This window comes from Otolemur garnettii, unplaced genomic scaffold (assembly GCF_000181295.1).
Source record: "Otolemur garnettii isolate 467f Iridium unplaced genomic scaffold, OtoGar3 scaffold00003, whole genome shotgun sequence".
Taxonomy (NCBI): domain Eukaryota; kingdom Metazoa; phylum Chordata; class Mammalia; order Primates; family Galagidae; genus Otolemur; species Otolemur garnettii.
Window position 1 is genome coordinate 22606649 of NW_003852398.1, and position 15353 is coordinate 22622001.

The 15353-nt window shown below is 42.3% G+C and overlaps 1 protein-coding gene across 1 annotated transcript in view; it reads right to left on the reverse strand.

Moving 5' to 3' along the window:
• Nucleotides 1-15353, reverse strand: part of GRIA1 (glutamate ionotropic receptor AMPA type subunit 1) — a 311205-nt gene that overhangs the window by 93670 nt on the left and 202182 nt on the right. Inside the window, exons 9-11 of the mRNA XM_003782253.2 lie at nucleotides 11377-11487; nucleotides 10450-10656; nucleotides 4120-4490 (exon numbers count right to left, since the gene is read on the reverse strand). Coding sequence (XP_003782301.1) covers nucleotides 4120-4490; nucleotides 10450-10656; nucleotides 11377-11487 — 689 coding nt within the window. The remainder of the gene's footprint in view (nucleotides 1-4119; nucleotides 4491-10449; nucleotides 10657-11376; nucleotides 11488-15353) is intronic.

Consider the following 15353-nt stretch of genomic DNA (forward strand, 5'->3'; position numbering starts at 1 on the left):
AAAATGTTCCTCTGTATATAAAAAGGAAATTGAAGCTATCTATTAAAAACAGGTCTTTGGGCACAAGAAACAGGCCTACAAAATCAATTCACAGATGTCTTTTTAATCTTACCATCAAATTAATGAAAAAAAAATTATTATCTGTGATCACAGCTCTACTAAATTTTAACTTTCACCTTAAAATAGGTTACACAAAACCAATTTATCAAATAAACAGTTCAAAAAGAGAGTGAGGAGGAGTCTTTAAAGCATTTCAGTGGCATGTGCTGGTATACATCATTGCCTGTGCAGATTATTTTTATGTATTTGTGATGTTAGTGCAGAAACACTGACTTTAGGCCCAGTGGTCAATGCTGCTGGTTGACCCACCCTACCAATATCCTTTCCTACCTCTTCTACTCTAAAGGCAAGAAAACCTAAATTCTTACCTTCCCAGCCTCCCTTGCCACTAGGAGAATCACGGACACTGCTCTGAACAATGAGATAAAAGCAGACCTCTGTGTGGGGTGGAAAGTTATTTTGTTCAGCTTTTGTTTTCCTGATCCAAAGAGGCAGAAATAGGAGGCAACTCTTCTTTCCCTTCATGCTGCTTGAACATGGATGGGGTATCTGGGAGCTGCCATCTTGTGACCAAGAAAATCACAGACAGCCAATGCTGACTTCCTGGAAGCACAAACCACTATTTTCTACCCCTACTTTTCTTAGAGTGTGAGTAAGATAACCCTCAACCGGTTCACATTTCTGTGGCCACATTTTTTTTGTGTCACATTTGGCCACATTTTGTTAATGTCTAATAACTGTAAGACATTAGACATGTACATCCTTCCACCCAGTTCTTATACATGTCTAATAACTGTAAGACATTAACTTTTAAGAGGTTAGAAAGCTGTAAAGCTACTTGTGGATACATGCAATTCACACGAAACTTAGTTCCTCAAATTCTAAATTAGTGAAGGTTTATGATATGTTCTTTAAATAAGCATCAAGAACAATTAATTGAAACTCATTTGGACAGATGTTTGATGTGTGTGAATCCCTAACAGTCCCTTTAACTATAGCACCCAGTGTCTAACATTGTACTGTGTATGAGGTGGGACAATTAAGTTAGAGAACTCATTCTAGAAAAAGTGCTACATGCCTCATTGCTGAATATCACTATGGTTATCAGATGGCCACGGAGAGTATTTTAAAGGTGACTATAGTGATACTTAACAATGAGGTACTGTAGCACTTTTCTAGGATAAGTTTCTGAACTTAATTATCTGACCTTGTACAGCAGAGACTCACGAAGCTTGCTGACTTTGTGAGGAAGTATGTATACAACAATAACAAAAGCTTCTGTTGATGTTTTTTGTTGTCTGCTTGGTCTCTGGCCCTCATCACTGTCTTAGTACCCTTATTTTATCTAGGTCAAGTTGAGAATGAAGTACATGTCTTTTCAATTTACATTTCCAAGAAACATTATGATGCATACACTAACTCTTACGGGGGTTTATACAGGCTCCTAAACTCTGGGATTGGCCAGAGTGGACTTGATAAGGAAAAGTTTGTTGCAAGTGGATCCCACTCTGGCAGTTAACTCTTCTTGTGTTTGTCAGACCTTTCATCCAATGTCATACATCCTTCCACCCAGTTCTTATTAGAAGGAGCTGCAGGAAGGCAGACATTGTTGGTTTCTGGAGCGAATCACTGGCTATTTCCATTGTGTCCATGGGCTTCCCCAGAAAAGGTACTAGGCTTTCAAACCAGTGTGAGCAGTGACATCCATTCCTCTAGTGAGGTTTAGTCAAAGCCAAATATATAACATCAATAAAATAATTAAAAAATAGCATCCATTTTACCATGATTCTTAAGTGAAGGCTGAATACAGTGTCATAGGTCCTATGTATCAATCTCTTAAACCTTAAACCATACTTGAGGCAGGAACTATTATCACTATTTTTTCAATGAACACAATTAGAGTTGAGCTATTTTAGTAAAACGAGGGGGAAGGGAGGCTGAATGCATTGACATTCACTCTCATTTTCATCTTGGTGTCAGCTCCTAAGATACCCCAGTGGAACCCCAGAAGTGCAGGAAAAACACAGTTTGAAAACCCTCTTGCAGCTAGAGGCTACACACTCAAGTATTCATGAAAGCCATCTGAGTAACTCAGGAGTGAAAAGGTCAGGTGGGGGTTATAGTGGACTGGCAAATGTGTGGACTGCTAAAGAGGATAGCCAGCACTTAGTCTGGACAACCATCACCACATTCTGTACAGATTAAACAAAAACTACGTCTGGGCTCAGTGCCCATAGCACATTGGGTAGGACTCTGGCCACATACACTGAAACTGGTGGGTTCAGGTGGGTTCAAGTCCGGCCCAGGCCAGCTAAACAACAAAGACAACTGCAACAAAGAATAGCCAGGCATTGTGGGGGGAACCTGTAGTCCCAGCTACTTTGGGAGGCTGAGGCAAGAGAATCGCTTAAGCCTAAGAGTTTGAGATTGCTGTGAGCTGTGACACCACAGCACTCTACTAAGGGCTGCATAGTGAGACTTCATTTCAAAACAAAAAAACAAAAAAACAAAAAACAACTATGTCTGACACAGGATTCATTTTGTGGACCATGAGCTTGAAACCTCTGGAGGAATAGTGGGTAGGACGAAAACACAACCTGAGGTCAGACCACAAAGTGCCGATAGGAGGCAAGAGGTCCACTGATGGAGATAATGGAGAAAAATAAGCTCATGAGTCTTTTTTGACATGTGAGTGTTTGATGGTCCTACATTGTACTGACTAGATAAGAATCATTTTTCCTACTGTTTATCCACTGGTCTGATTTATTTTTAAGCAAGCCCTTCCCCTGTTTGGTTCTTTCTACTCTTCACCATGTGTTTGCCAGTATTGGCCAAGCATCCAGTCTCACACCTCCTCTCCCACGCCCCCCACCCTGACTGTCTTCTTATTTAAAGAAAAACAAGATCATAATGAACGATGAGACTTTCTAAGTTATACAGCAGACAAAATAAGTCCTGGGGGAAGCTTGTTAGAAAGATTTTACTCTGCTGTCGCTTAAGAATATCGGTCCTCAAGGACACTAATGCAAAACATAGACAGGTGGCAAAGATGCCTCCAGCAGCTGTCTGCAAGGCCTTGATATTTATGCACTTATGCCCTCAGATCTACCCGTGGAGACCAAATTCTGAGCCCTGACTCTCTGCATGCTTTTGACATTTGGTAATCTACAAGGGAATGCCTATTGGAAAATGAAATCATAGACATCAGGCAACTATAGAAGGAAAGGCATACATAGTTGCCAATGAAGTAAATCAAAGGAGATTTGTAGAATGAATAGTCTAGAATGCAGTCAAAAGAACAAAAGACAAGAGTTCAGTAAATGTGAGAATTAGTCTAGATTGGTAGTTTTCTACCACAAGGAACAAATTTTACCAGTGGAGCTGGATTATTTCCAGGATCTTCCTCAGAACCAAGAAAAGGAGAACCTTTTTCTTTTTAATATAAAGAAGTCAATGTCTCCTAAGGTGAAGTGATTTGCCCCGGGCCACACAGAAAGACCAGATCCTAGAGCCACTGCTAGAACCCACTCAGAATGTGGTTCTCTTTCCCCTACACAGAAGTTGTCTAGGTCAGTGGTCTGAATCTCAACTCACTTGTCTCTTGGCTGTGCAACCTTGGCAAGACATTCAGCATTTCTGTCATTCCTCATTTGTAGAAGGATATAAGGGGAGTCCCACCTTATGCTTCTATGAAGTTTCAAGGAGAAAATGCACGTATAGGACTCAGAAACTTGTCTCGCATATGGTAGGTACTCAATAAATGTTAGTTGTACCATACTATCCTTTAATCCTTTCTTTATACCTTCAGCTACAGGACATTGAAGTCATGATTATGCTGATTAACGTTGACAGAGCACATCAATCAGAGAACACAGAGCTGGCTCAGCCACAGGACGCATTCAGACAATCCACAGTATGAATAGACAGTTAACTAAAGAAGAGTTGAAAAACTGATGATGAAATCTGGAAATAAATCCCATCTCTTAACTTCCCAGTATTTTTTTTGCCCCCCCAAATATAGCATTGAGCAAAGAAAGGGATTAAGAAAGGCTGACTGACCTGGGAGAAATGTCACATCCTTGCTGCATGAAGGCTCCCAGGGAGAACCACAAGCTGTTAAATATCCCAAATTCATTGGACTGGTCACTGGTTGTCTGGTCCCGTCCTTCCTCAAACTCTTCACTGTGCCATTCATAGGGGCTGAAGCGGCTGACCAGGAAGAGGACGACACTCACTCCAATGTAGGCAAAAACAATGCACATCCAAATCTCATAAGCCAAAGGATCAAGGAAGGAGAAGACCCCTGGCTTGGATTTCTGTGGCTTTTTAATCATGATGGAGATCCCCAGACTCATAAATGGCTTGGAGAAATCTATAACCTCTTCCCGGACCAAGGTGATGGTTAAGGGAGCCACAGCCACATCTGCTCTCTGCAAAAAATTAAAGACAAAAAGGAAAGAAAAGAAAAAATGCTATTGAGTTTTCTTTGTTCTCTCATTTCTCTCTTTACTGTGACTATTCTTTATAATCCTAAAGGATGCAGAATGGGAAAGAATCTTGGAAGTACAACCCCTCCTGTTCTATCAAATATGTCTGACGAATGGATGATCAACTCAGTATATTACAGGAGTGACTGTCCTGTTATTTGATGGTTCTAATTGTTAGAGTCTTCCCCATCTTACAAAAAGGAAACTGTGGTGGTATCTGTTGTTTCTGCCTGCTCAGCAGCCATGCATCTTCCTGTGGACTGAGACCCTGCCTCAGTCCTCCAGTTTGGAATGGGGCTGATCACTCTGGTTATATGGGGAAGCACATGACATGGGACTGGCCAATCAGCATTCAAGAATGACATAGGACCCAAGTGGGGTTAGTGAAATTTAGCTCTGAGAACCAGAGCTGAGAGATGCAGAGGATGATCCCTGGTTCATTCTAAGTTGGGACTCCCTAGGAACACGCGTTAATACATTCCTCTGTTGCAGAAAATAGAAGCCAGTGCTTCTGTTTGCCTAAACCAGTTTGAATTAGGTTTCTTTTACCTGTAACGAAAATAGTCCAGGCTAGCAAGGAGGTACAGGAAAATTTAACTCAATAGACATATATCACTTATTATGTTCAAGCTCTAGGCTGGAAGTTGTAGATAAACTATAGTTCCCACACATAGGAAATTGAAAACTAATAGGCGATACACACACACACACACACACACACTCACACACACAAATTTTTCTGTCTACAAGGTGTGTGGGATATATACCACCCAAGAGATAGAACACACTATAAGAGACCAGGGAGAGATTCATTCTGGCTGGTAAGATCAGGGACTGCCTTGAGGAAGAAGTGACATGTAAATTTGGTACTGAAGGAAGGGTACAATTCTGATAGGTTACTTTGGCACTGAATAGTATCCGGGAGGACAGAACCATGTGAGTTAAAGGCCTGGCAGTAATAAAGTAAAATAGCATCACAACTATTTTTTTTTTTTTCAGGAAGATGGGTAAGAAATACACAAATAATCCAATTTTTAAATTTCAAATCCAGCAAACAGATAAACAAGAAATGTTTGTAAGAAACATTTGTAAGAAATGTTCATACTTGCTCATGCAATCACCAAGGCTTGCTCTTCAGTCTTTCCTATCTCTCTCTAATGGCTGAAAAACTGGTATCTACTCTATAAAAATCCACTGCTTTAGGATCCACTTAAAAATCCACTGCTAGCCTGAGATCAGGGATCCTAGAAACTCAAGAGGGTTTCCATGGACAGTTGCCACAGTATTCATTTCTGAGTTGACAGACAGGCCTCTGCAAGTCTCAGACATTTGTTTCAGGCAAATGGCTTTCTTTTATGATGCTGTGCAACAGTCCAGAGGTGAGGCTGGTGACAGATGCTGTGTAGATGAGAGCCCTGATCACCTACCGGCTGGCCTAGAATTGCCTAGAGACAATTTCCATTGGTTGCTCTCGTTGCCTGGGATTATTGAGAAGGTGCTTTAAGGGGAATAAAAAGCCTGGCTTCAGAATAAGTTAAGTTCTCACTTATAGAAAGAAACTTTCTGTGAAGAAATGTGGAGTCAGGTGTGAATTTCATAGTAATTCTGTCTTCTCCTCCTAATACTTGTGGCATAAATCTCGAAAAATTTTACAAATACAAGCCAGTGCAAGGGAGAACATATCTACTCTTATTTCTATAACCTAGCAGAAAAGGAAAGGGGGAGAAGAGTAATGGAAGGGACTCAGAGGAATTGACCACAAGTGACCCAGAAAAGAGCTGGATAAATACTAGCTCTGAAGGTGGTAAGTGGTATTGAAAGGATTTGTTGATGCTTCTTGATACAAGTTAATAAAAGGGATCACAGACCAGAAAATCATAGATTCATATAGTCTTAATACTTATTTAATTATCTGTTCAAAAATTTGTTCCATAGAACATAATTTCTGGAAGGATGCTAACATGAAAATAACACATACAGGAAACACATGTGTCCAAACAGGTTACTTTTGGACTTCTCAGAACCTTTAGAATGACCAATGGGCCCTGAAAATTTCCAAGAAAATTATCTGGCCGTGGGTCATTCATTTCCCTAAGCATTGAATGACCCATGGGTATAGGGATAGGATACAGTGGAAGATGCTAAGTTCACCTACTTCACTTTATGTATAAGAAATTCAGATCCAGAGAGGGAATGTGGTTTATGCACTGTTGCACTGTTTTAGCTTGGTTGATATTGACCGAGAGGTCTCAGGAGTTTATTTCTACCACCTGAGGTAGTTACTGGAGCTTCATGGGATTGGTGGAAAGCAGAGCAGAGTTAAGATCAGGCTGTTCTTCTCTGCAACTTGTTGACCATGTGGCCTCAAGTGAAACACCTTTCTTCTTAGATACCAATTTTATCATTTAAAAAAAGTGCAATAATTCTAGTTGTACCTATTTTACAGGATTGTTTTGTGACGGTCAAAATAATTCAAATATGTGAACTACTGTGAAGTGTGAGCATTTTATAGACACTCAAATTATTTTCTTAAACTGGTATCTTAGGACAATGGCTTTTAAACTTGAGCAGTCATTAGAATCCCCTGGAAGGTTTCTAAAAAAAAAAAAAAATAGGAGACAAAGTTTCCAAATTCAGTGAATCTGGGGTGAGATGTCAAAATTTGCATTTCTAATAAGTTCCCAGGGGATGCTGATACTGTCCAAGGACCACACTTTGAGAATCACTACGCCAAGAAATCACTACATGAAATATGTGATGTCTAGAAACAGTCCTTGAAAAAAGTGTACAGTTTGAATGCAGTAGGAAAAAAGCAGAAAGTGATTAAAACTGTCAGGGATAAGCTGGGCGTGGTGGCTCATGCCTTTAATGCTTGAGCTCTGGGAGGCTGAGGCAGGTGGATTGCTTGAGCTTAGGAGTTTAAGACCAGCCTGAGTAAGAGCAAGACCCATCTCTACTAAAAATAGAAAAACTAGCTGGGCATTGTGGCAGGGTCCTATAGTTCCAGCTACTCAGGAGGCTGGGGCAAGAGGATTGGTAGAGCCCAAGAGTTTGAGGTTTCTGTAAGCTATGATGCCTCAGAGACTCTGCCTCAAAAACAAAAGAAAACAAAAACCAACCAAACAAAAAAACTCCCCAAAACAAAAGAAAACAAAAACCAAAAAACTTCAGGGATGGAGATTCACTCTGAGCCAGGCATCACATAGGTAAATACTACCCATCACAGCCCTGTGGTAAGGATTCATTTCCCCTGTTTCACTGGAGTGGCCCTTAGTGGAGTCATACCATCAGGAAGTTGGCGAATTGAAATTCAAATGCAGGTATCTGCTTGTAAAGCTTTCTCTGCTTCAGGAAGACAAAGGACAGCTGGGAAGAAGGCACAAAGAGAGATTTATGCAAAAAGCAGGAACTTCCTTTGCAGCATGTGGCATCTGCAAAAGCAGACGCTTGCTGTTCCCTCGTCCAGTACGTGGATGGTGGTGCTATTTCTACAGAGGCAGTTATGTCCCGCTCTGGAAGACAAAGCCGGGGCTGCGTGTCCTGGCTCTGCTTTCACTAGCTGCACTTCCTATGCCAAATCATCCAACCTAGTGCTTAGATAACATAAAATGTGGACAATAATCTTAGTAACCTTATGGGACTGATAGGCGGAGTAAATGAGAGTATGTGAGTAAGGTGTTTAGCACAGCACCTGGCATGTGCCCCGAGATGAAATGTTACTACTGAGAGCAAGAAGGAGCAACTCGAGATAGGAGAGCCCTGATGGACCTAGCAATTTAAAAGGCACCGAGAGAATAAAGTTGGAGGCCTCCACATGAATATTTTTCCTGACCTCACTGGTGGTTTGTGGTTAGGAGGTTCTTCTCCAGACCATCCTGTTCTGCCTTAGAGGAATAGGGAAAAAAAGCCAAACTGGAGATACAGCACAGGCATCTAATTGGGCCCATCATGGAGTCTCAGAAGACAGTTTTTACTGGGCTGAGTGACAGCCTGGTGACGGGGAGGGGGCCGGAACAAAGCTAGCCATAAAGGCATCCAGAGGTGACTCCAGCTTGTTGAGTCCTGATGAGCTGATGACTCACCACTGGCTGCTGGCTACTGGGGGGCTTGCCCTCAGGACGATCAGACTGCTATTCTGCCCACATCATGGCTTTTTACCAAGGGAACCTCATTACATGAGGTGAAGGTGAAGATGAATGCTGGAGAAGGTGAAAAGTTCATAGCAGTTGCCATAGGGATGACCTTAAGTGCTTGGTGGGAGTTCCCATGGAAACCAGCCTCCAGCTGCAGTGTGCACCATCCACATCTCTATTTTCCATCAATGGAGCTTCCCAAAGCAAGAGAGAATAAGAAAGGGGAGAAGCACTTCTATTCCTCGACTCATTAACCACCTTCACAGGCCATCTCAAAAGCCTCCTCCCTGAGGATGATTTTTTTTTTTTAATTCCATTTTTTTCTTCTTTGAATTCCCTTTGTATGTCTCTCATGGCCATCATGATTCCTCTTGCCCTGATATGAGACTAGGAGATTTAATATCCTCCTAAATGTTTGCCCCCCTCCCAGAACAGCACTTGACATCTATCTGGGGTGGCTCATGCTTCAGCAAAAAGACCCAGCCTGGAGTTTTCCATTTCTGTGAGTGAAGCATGGAGGCCCCTTTCCCCAGGAGATGGCCAGCTGCTTTTCCCATTGCCTTTTGTTGTTTGTCACCTCAAGTACGTGCGTGATCTCCTCCTGAAGCGCCCACACCCTTCTTGTCATTCCTTACTCAAACTCATGCCTGAATACTCCTCAACCCAAGCCCTTGACAAAACCATCAGTGTTTTCTCACTCTCTTCCCACACCTTACTTATTTCCACTACCGCCCTATTTTTTATATTTCAGAAATTCCTGGGCTGCTTTTCTCTCTTTCTAGTCACATATGGCCGCTTCTCAAGTTCCGCATTCTTCCCAAGGGCCAGACAAACTCACGCTGGCCTCACATCTGAACCACACAACTTAGGCTGCTTGATTTTATGCTGTTATTTACTCTTCTTTCTCATTGTCTGTTCTACCCCATAAAATGTTAAGATCTTTGGGGATTGGGATCAGACCTTTTTGCTTCCCATTGATTCCCTAAATACTTAAAACGACGTTGGGCACTCAGTGGCTTCTCAAAACTGCTTTAATTTATTGAAGACTTTATAGCAACTCTTTATGGAGTCATTTCAAGTGCAGTGAGTGATGTAAGGATGAAATAGACCTACCTCTATTACAAAGATAACCATGATATAAGGCAGGGTAAGCCATAAAAAAAGCAGTTACTAAATTCTACAGGGTAAGACAAGAGCAGATAAAAGGGGAGTCTGTACCAGTTATGGGGAAAAAGAAGCGACACCTTGGAAAAAGTAATATTTGATTAAGGTTTTGAAGGAGGAGTAGGATTTTAGAGGTAGAGAATGGAAGGGAGGGAGCACTCTGGAGAACAGTGAGTGAGGGCAGTTCGGTTGAATTGAAAGTTTCATGAAAAGGAGTAGAAGGGTCAAGTGATTAGAAAGTTTGGATATGGGTGCATCTAATATCAGAGAGGAAACTATTACTGAGAGAGCTGCGGTAGGTCACTCTTTGCAGAGAAGTGACACCTCAGCAGTCAGTCTTGGGGAAAACTGATCATGGAGTTACACTGTCACCTGTTTTGGAGAATAGTTAACTGAAGTCACAAGACCCTCAGTGGTGTTGAGGAAACTGGGACCAGGAACCTGAACAAAGAGTGTCTTGAGACCTCGGATTTTGGATGGTTCATCTATTTACTCAATTATAGAGTTTAATAAGCATCTGTCGGCCGGGCCCCCAAACCACCAAATGACTTCCTATCAAACTATCTGCCTGTGCCCTCCAACTCCCCACCCTGGGGAAAACTTACTCCATAGACCAGCTCCCCCACCATGCCATTCCAGGCCTTTGTGTCAGGATCTCGGGCTCCGTATTTTCCATCACTGACGATCTCAAGACGGTAGGAGTAGCCCACGTGTTTGGCAATCTCTGCTGCCAGCTCCACACAGTATCCCTCGTAGCGGTCATTGCCCTCAAACTGGTTGGCATTCTTCTTGAGCATCACATAAGGATCTTCCTGGTAGAGAAAACGGCGACAGAGATTGTGAGTTACAGGCTCAGCAGGGGACAGGGAGGACTTTGGTGTGGCAGAGGAGGGGTCACAAACATTAGTCAATACTGAGGAAGGCTCTCTAGACCCTAATTCCTCTTCCTCAATTTCTTCAACCCCTACTCTATTGCAAGTTTCTTGGGTGAAGGAAGCAAACTTTGTTAAGATAAGAATGCTTCACCATGTAGTTCCTAGTGTTCCAAATTATGTTCCAGGAGATTATGAGTTTTTGGTAGATGCTTCTGGGGATACCATAAAGGGGAAGTAAGTTTGAGTAGCCTCCACGTTTCTTATGATGAATCATTGAAAAGCAAGCAGTTTCACTTACAGTGACTTTGTGTGATGAACTTCAGATGACTTACTTTGAAAATGGCTTCTACTGAGGGAGGATGGAGCGTGAAAACCAACACAATTTAGTCTTACCCTTATGTTTTATATATGGAAAAACTGGCTCACAAAAGGGTACGTGGCGTACCCAAGGATACAAAGTATGAGATACTGAAACTGAGAGGTACAGAATGAAAATCTAGAACCTCTCTTTTCCAGGGCTTGCCTTTATTCCACTCTCTGTTTATATTTATAACCCAGTTTTGTCAAGAAAATAACAAGCTTTGAGCCCTGGTGGAAAATCGTTGTGGTGGTCCGAGTTGAATCCCAAGTAGCCTTGATGAAGGACTGAGTACTCACTAGGATTGTAGTGACGATGTATGTCCTATTCTGAACACTTGAATTATCACCCCCAGCTTGAGCATCTGTGGCTGCAGGAACAAACTTGTCATCTTCGTTCCAATAACCAATCTGTTAATGAGAAGAAGGCAGAGATGTAAGGGGGGTGAGACTCTTTAGAACTGGCCTGCTCTGGGCCACCCAGTCAACACCGGAGACAGAAAGACAAGGAGCTCGGTGTCACACCATGCAGTATTAGACATACAGGCTCTGAGATGCTGGTGGAGAGAAACAAGAGGCTGGATGCTTCCCAGGTGCTCCTTGCCCTCCCTTGGTGAAAATCCTCCCCGTGGTGACCAGGCCTAGGAACTGCCCCTTCTGAGGGGTAAGGGCTGAACTGTTTACACAGCTAAACTGTTTTGTGTAAAGCCAATGAGACGGTGGGGATTTTCTTCCTTGCAGTAGTTCATCCCGCTGGAACCCTCTTTCCCCCATGTCTATTAACCCCTCCCTTCACTGAGCTCATTCTGAACTGTGGTTGGCATTATATGATTTAAACATTACATTTCTTTTACTTTCTGTTTAGATTAACCATATTTTTCCCATCTAGATTTAACTTTTTGTACATGGCTATTTTATCCTTTATTTATTTCTCTTATTTCCAAGCATAAACTATTATGATACTGAGCATACAGTAGTGCCTACAAATAATGATGGACAATGTTCATTTTTCAAATATCGATAGGTTACTTGTACTGACTTGTTTTCCAAGGTCTTCCAGCAACTGTGAAGTGAATCATTATTGCATGCAAGGCTCTGAGCTAAAACTGATGGTGTTGCGTAGCAGAGTTGAGAGAAATACAAAGAACTCTAAGAGACAGGCCTTGTTCTGAGATCACCTCTGGTCTACTTGAGAAGATATGACATACACAGACACATGGCCCTAGAATTGACAGGTCTAAGGGGCTCAGAGAAGCAAAAGCCGTGTGCGGAATTCTAAGCAGGAAGCAGTGCAGCAAGAGGAGGATCGTGAGAGGCCAAAAGGCTGGACCCAGACCTTTCAGGTTAGGGACAGTATGAGTCAAAGTGTGCAGGCAGGAATCTGCCCAGGTTTGTAAGCTCAGTGAGTCTTAAGGGGAAGATGAGGTTCTCCCAAGAGGGCAGTTGAGAGCCAGAGGGCTTTGAAGGCCAGACTAAGCAGTCATAGCAAGAGGGGTCATGGAAGGTATGGGGACAGCAGAATGACAAGGCTAACCCCCTACACACCCCTCTAAACTTATGCTTTCTATACCTATCTCTCTCTATTCACATACACACCCCTATATATATCTTTATCTCTATATCTCTTTATATAGTTGTGTTTTGTTTTGTGACCATGCCTGCAGGTATAAAGGGGAAAGCACAGAGAACTGGAAGTGCATGTGCAGAGGCGTGAGCAGGGAACACCCAGAACTCAGCCCAGGCTCAGGAAGACCGGGGCACGGTCAGCTGGATTGTCACCTTCACCTATGTCTTTCCCAGTTCCTTCAGTGGGAGAAAAACAGTTCTTCCTGCAATCTTGCGGCCATTAGCAACAATAATTGTTAGCACTGATGACATTCTTGCTCTGTCAGAGGTGAAGTGTTCAACAGTTCTCATGCCATTTGGTCTGGCTCAGGGGAGTGTGTTAACTTGTCCAAGGTGATGCAGTCACAAAGGGGCTGAGCCTGGCCTGGAACCCTGGCCATCTGCCTCAGGGCTGCTTTTAACCACTATGCTGCTCTTGCTGAGAGGGGACTTGGCCCTGGGCTGGGGATCCTATCAGTTAGCATTTGTTGAATGCTTATTGCATTTCAGGGACTCTTCTGAGTGCTTTTTATGTTTTAACTCCTTTCATCCTCACAAAAATCTATGAAGTAGTTATCATTTCCATTTTGAGTGTGAAGGAACTGAGATGTGGAGAAGGGAAGTAGCATCCCCAGGGCCACATGACAGCTGTGGAGCCCAATCTGAGCCAGGAAGGCCAACTCGGGGGCTATGCCCTCCTGCACTCCGGTGAGCTGCCAGGCAGCCCTGGAGCACCTTGTGTACACTCCCCTTAGAACCCTGTGCCCTAGACTTTGGCATGTCTGTCCCCTGCTGTCCATGTGCTGTAAACTCCTCATGCTCATTCTAAGGATCATAGCCACCACATCCTTTCCCAGAGAAGCAGCTCAGGAAATGTTTGTGGAGAGAATGAACATACCCAGGCACCCGAGACCCAGCATAGGCCTGGTGGCTCCTATTAATGCTGAGACAGTTCTCGTATCGAGATCTCCCCTCAGCGCAGGCATGTGCCTGATGCTGGCTGTGTGGGATTCTGTTAATCAGTGTGGAAGAATCAGAAGCTCAGGTTTCTAGGATGTCAGAGCTGGAAAAGGCCTTAGGGATCATTTCATCCAATTCCTTCCTTTTACACAGCTGGAAACAGGGGCTCAGAGATCAGAGATTTGCTTAAGACCAAAGTGCTCCCTCACTTTGCTAGGGCAGTGCTCTAGGGAATCCTAGGGTACTTGTGGGGCCATTTCCCCCTTTCCAGGGGAGTAGGAATGGGGGAGGAGGGAAGTTCTGGATTCCTGGTCCTCTCTCCCATGGTCAGCCCTGCCTTTCATCTATTTTCCACATTGAGTGGGATTCTCCTTTTTTTTGCAAGGAGCACTCTAACTAAAAAATAAATATTTAAACTACTATGGTAGTGTATCATGAGGCAAAGTTTTTGTGTTTTGTGGGGGTTTTTTTTTTGATATTTAAAATATCTTCAAAATGCTTTCACATTTAACTCTTTTGATCCTTAAGCTATGCAAATAGTACAGACAGGTTTAGGATTATTTTCTCTGTTTAACAGATGAGAAAATTTAGGCTGAGGGAAATCAAATGATCTAACAAAATAATACGTTATATAACAGATTAGTGGCATGGACCTCAAAGGTGAGATTACTTAATAAAATCAACATGAGCTTGGGAAAATGTCTGTCCAATAGGATTGCTCCCCCCCTCATTAACGATGCTGAGGTGTTTTTGTTACCTTTCCCCCTTTCATCTGTTTTCTTCTTTCTCATGTTCTTTTCTTTCCTTCCTTCCTTTGTTCTTCCCCTCCCTCACAATTACTCCACAGGTGTAGCTGTTTCTACTCAAAATGTAAAACCATCAGAAAGTTGTTCCCTTTGACATGCAACTAATTCCTCTAAAATCCACAGAGTATTGAGGAGTATCATTTTTTAAAAGAATAAAAATAATATTCAGTGATCAAGAGAATGGTCTCCAGCCTCAGGCAGATCTGGTGTAAAAGCCAGACTTTCCCAATTACTAACGGTATGACCTCGAGCAAGCTACTTGACCTCTATGGGCCTCCGTTCCTGATCTGTAGGAAGCATATAACAACAGTACCTGCCTCACAGGCTGCTGTGAGGACAACATGAGTTAATGCTTCTAAAGCAATCAGCATAATGCATGGTTTATATTAAGTTGTCAGTAAGGTAAAAAATCATATTCATTAGGGTAATGCCTAGTTGAATGTTACAGGTTTCTATACTACAAGATATTTCAGTTTTCAATTTGCTGTTAAACATTATCAATCTCCAAAGGAAGTATATATTATACAGTATTTCTCAACTCTCTTGACAACATAACCCTTCTTGGCATACAGAATATTCTCAGACAAGTGGTTCAAAAAACGCAAAACACTGCTTAAAATCTCAGGTTATTTTTATGAAAGGTGAGAATAAAAAGCAAGATGAATCTGTATAGACTGGATTTATATGGCTCAGAAAGAGACTTTAATTTTTAAAGATAGTGATCCTTCAAGACTAGTATCATAAAACTATTATTGGGATCTATAAAAAATATTGTATAGCTTGGCTTATATATAGCTACTTTTATATCAAAAGCTAGTAGAATAGTTGAATGTTGTAAACAAGCTTATTTTATTCCTTATTTTTGTAGATAAATAAAGCATAATATCACCAGGGTCAGTAGAGACT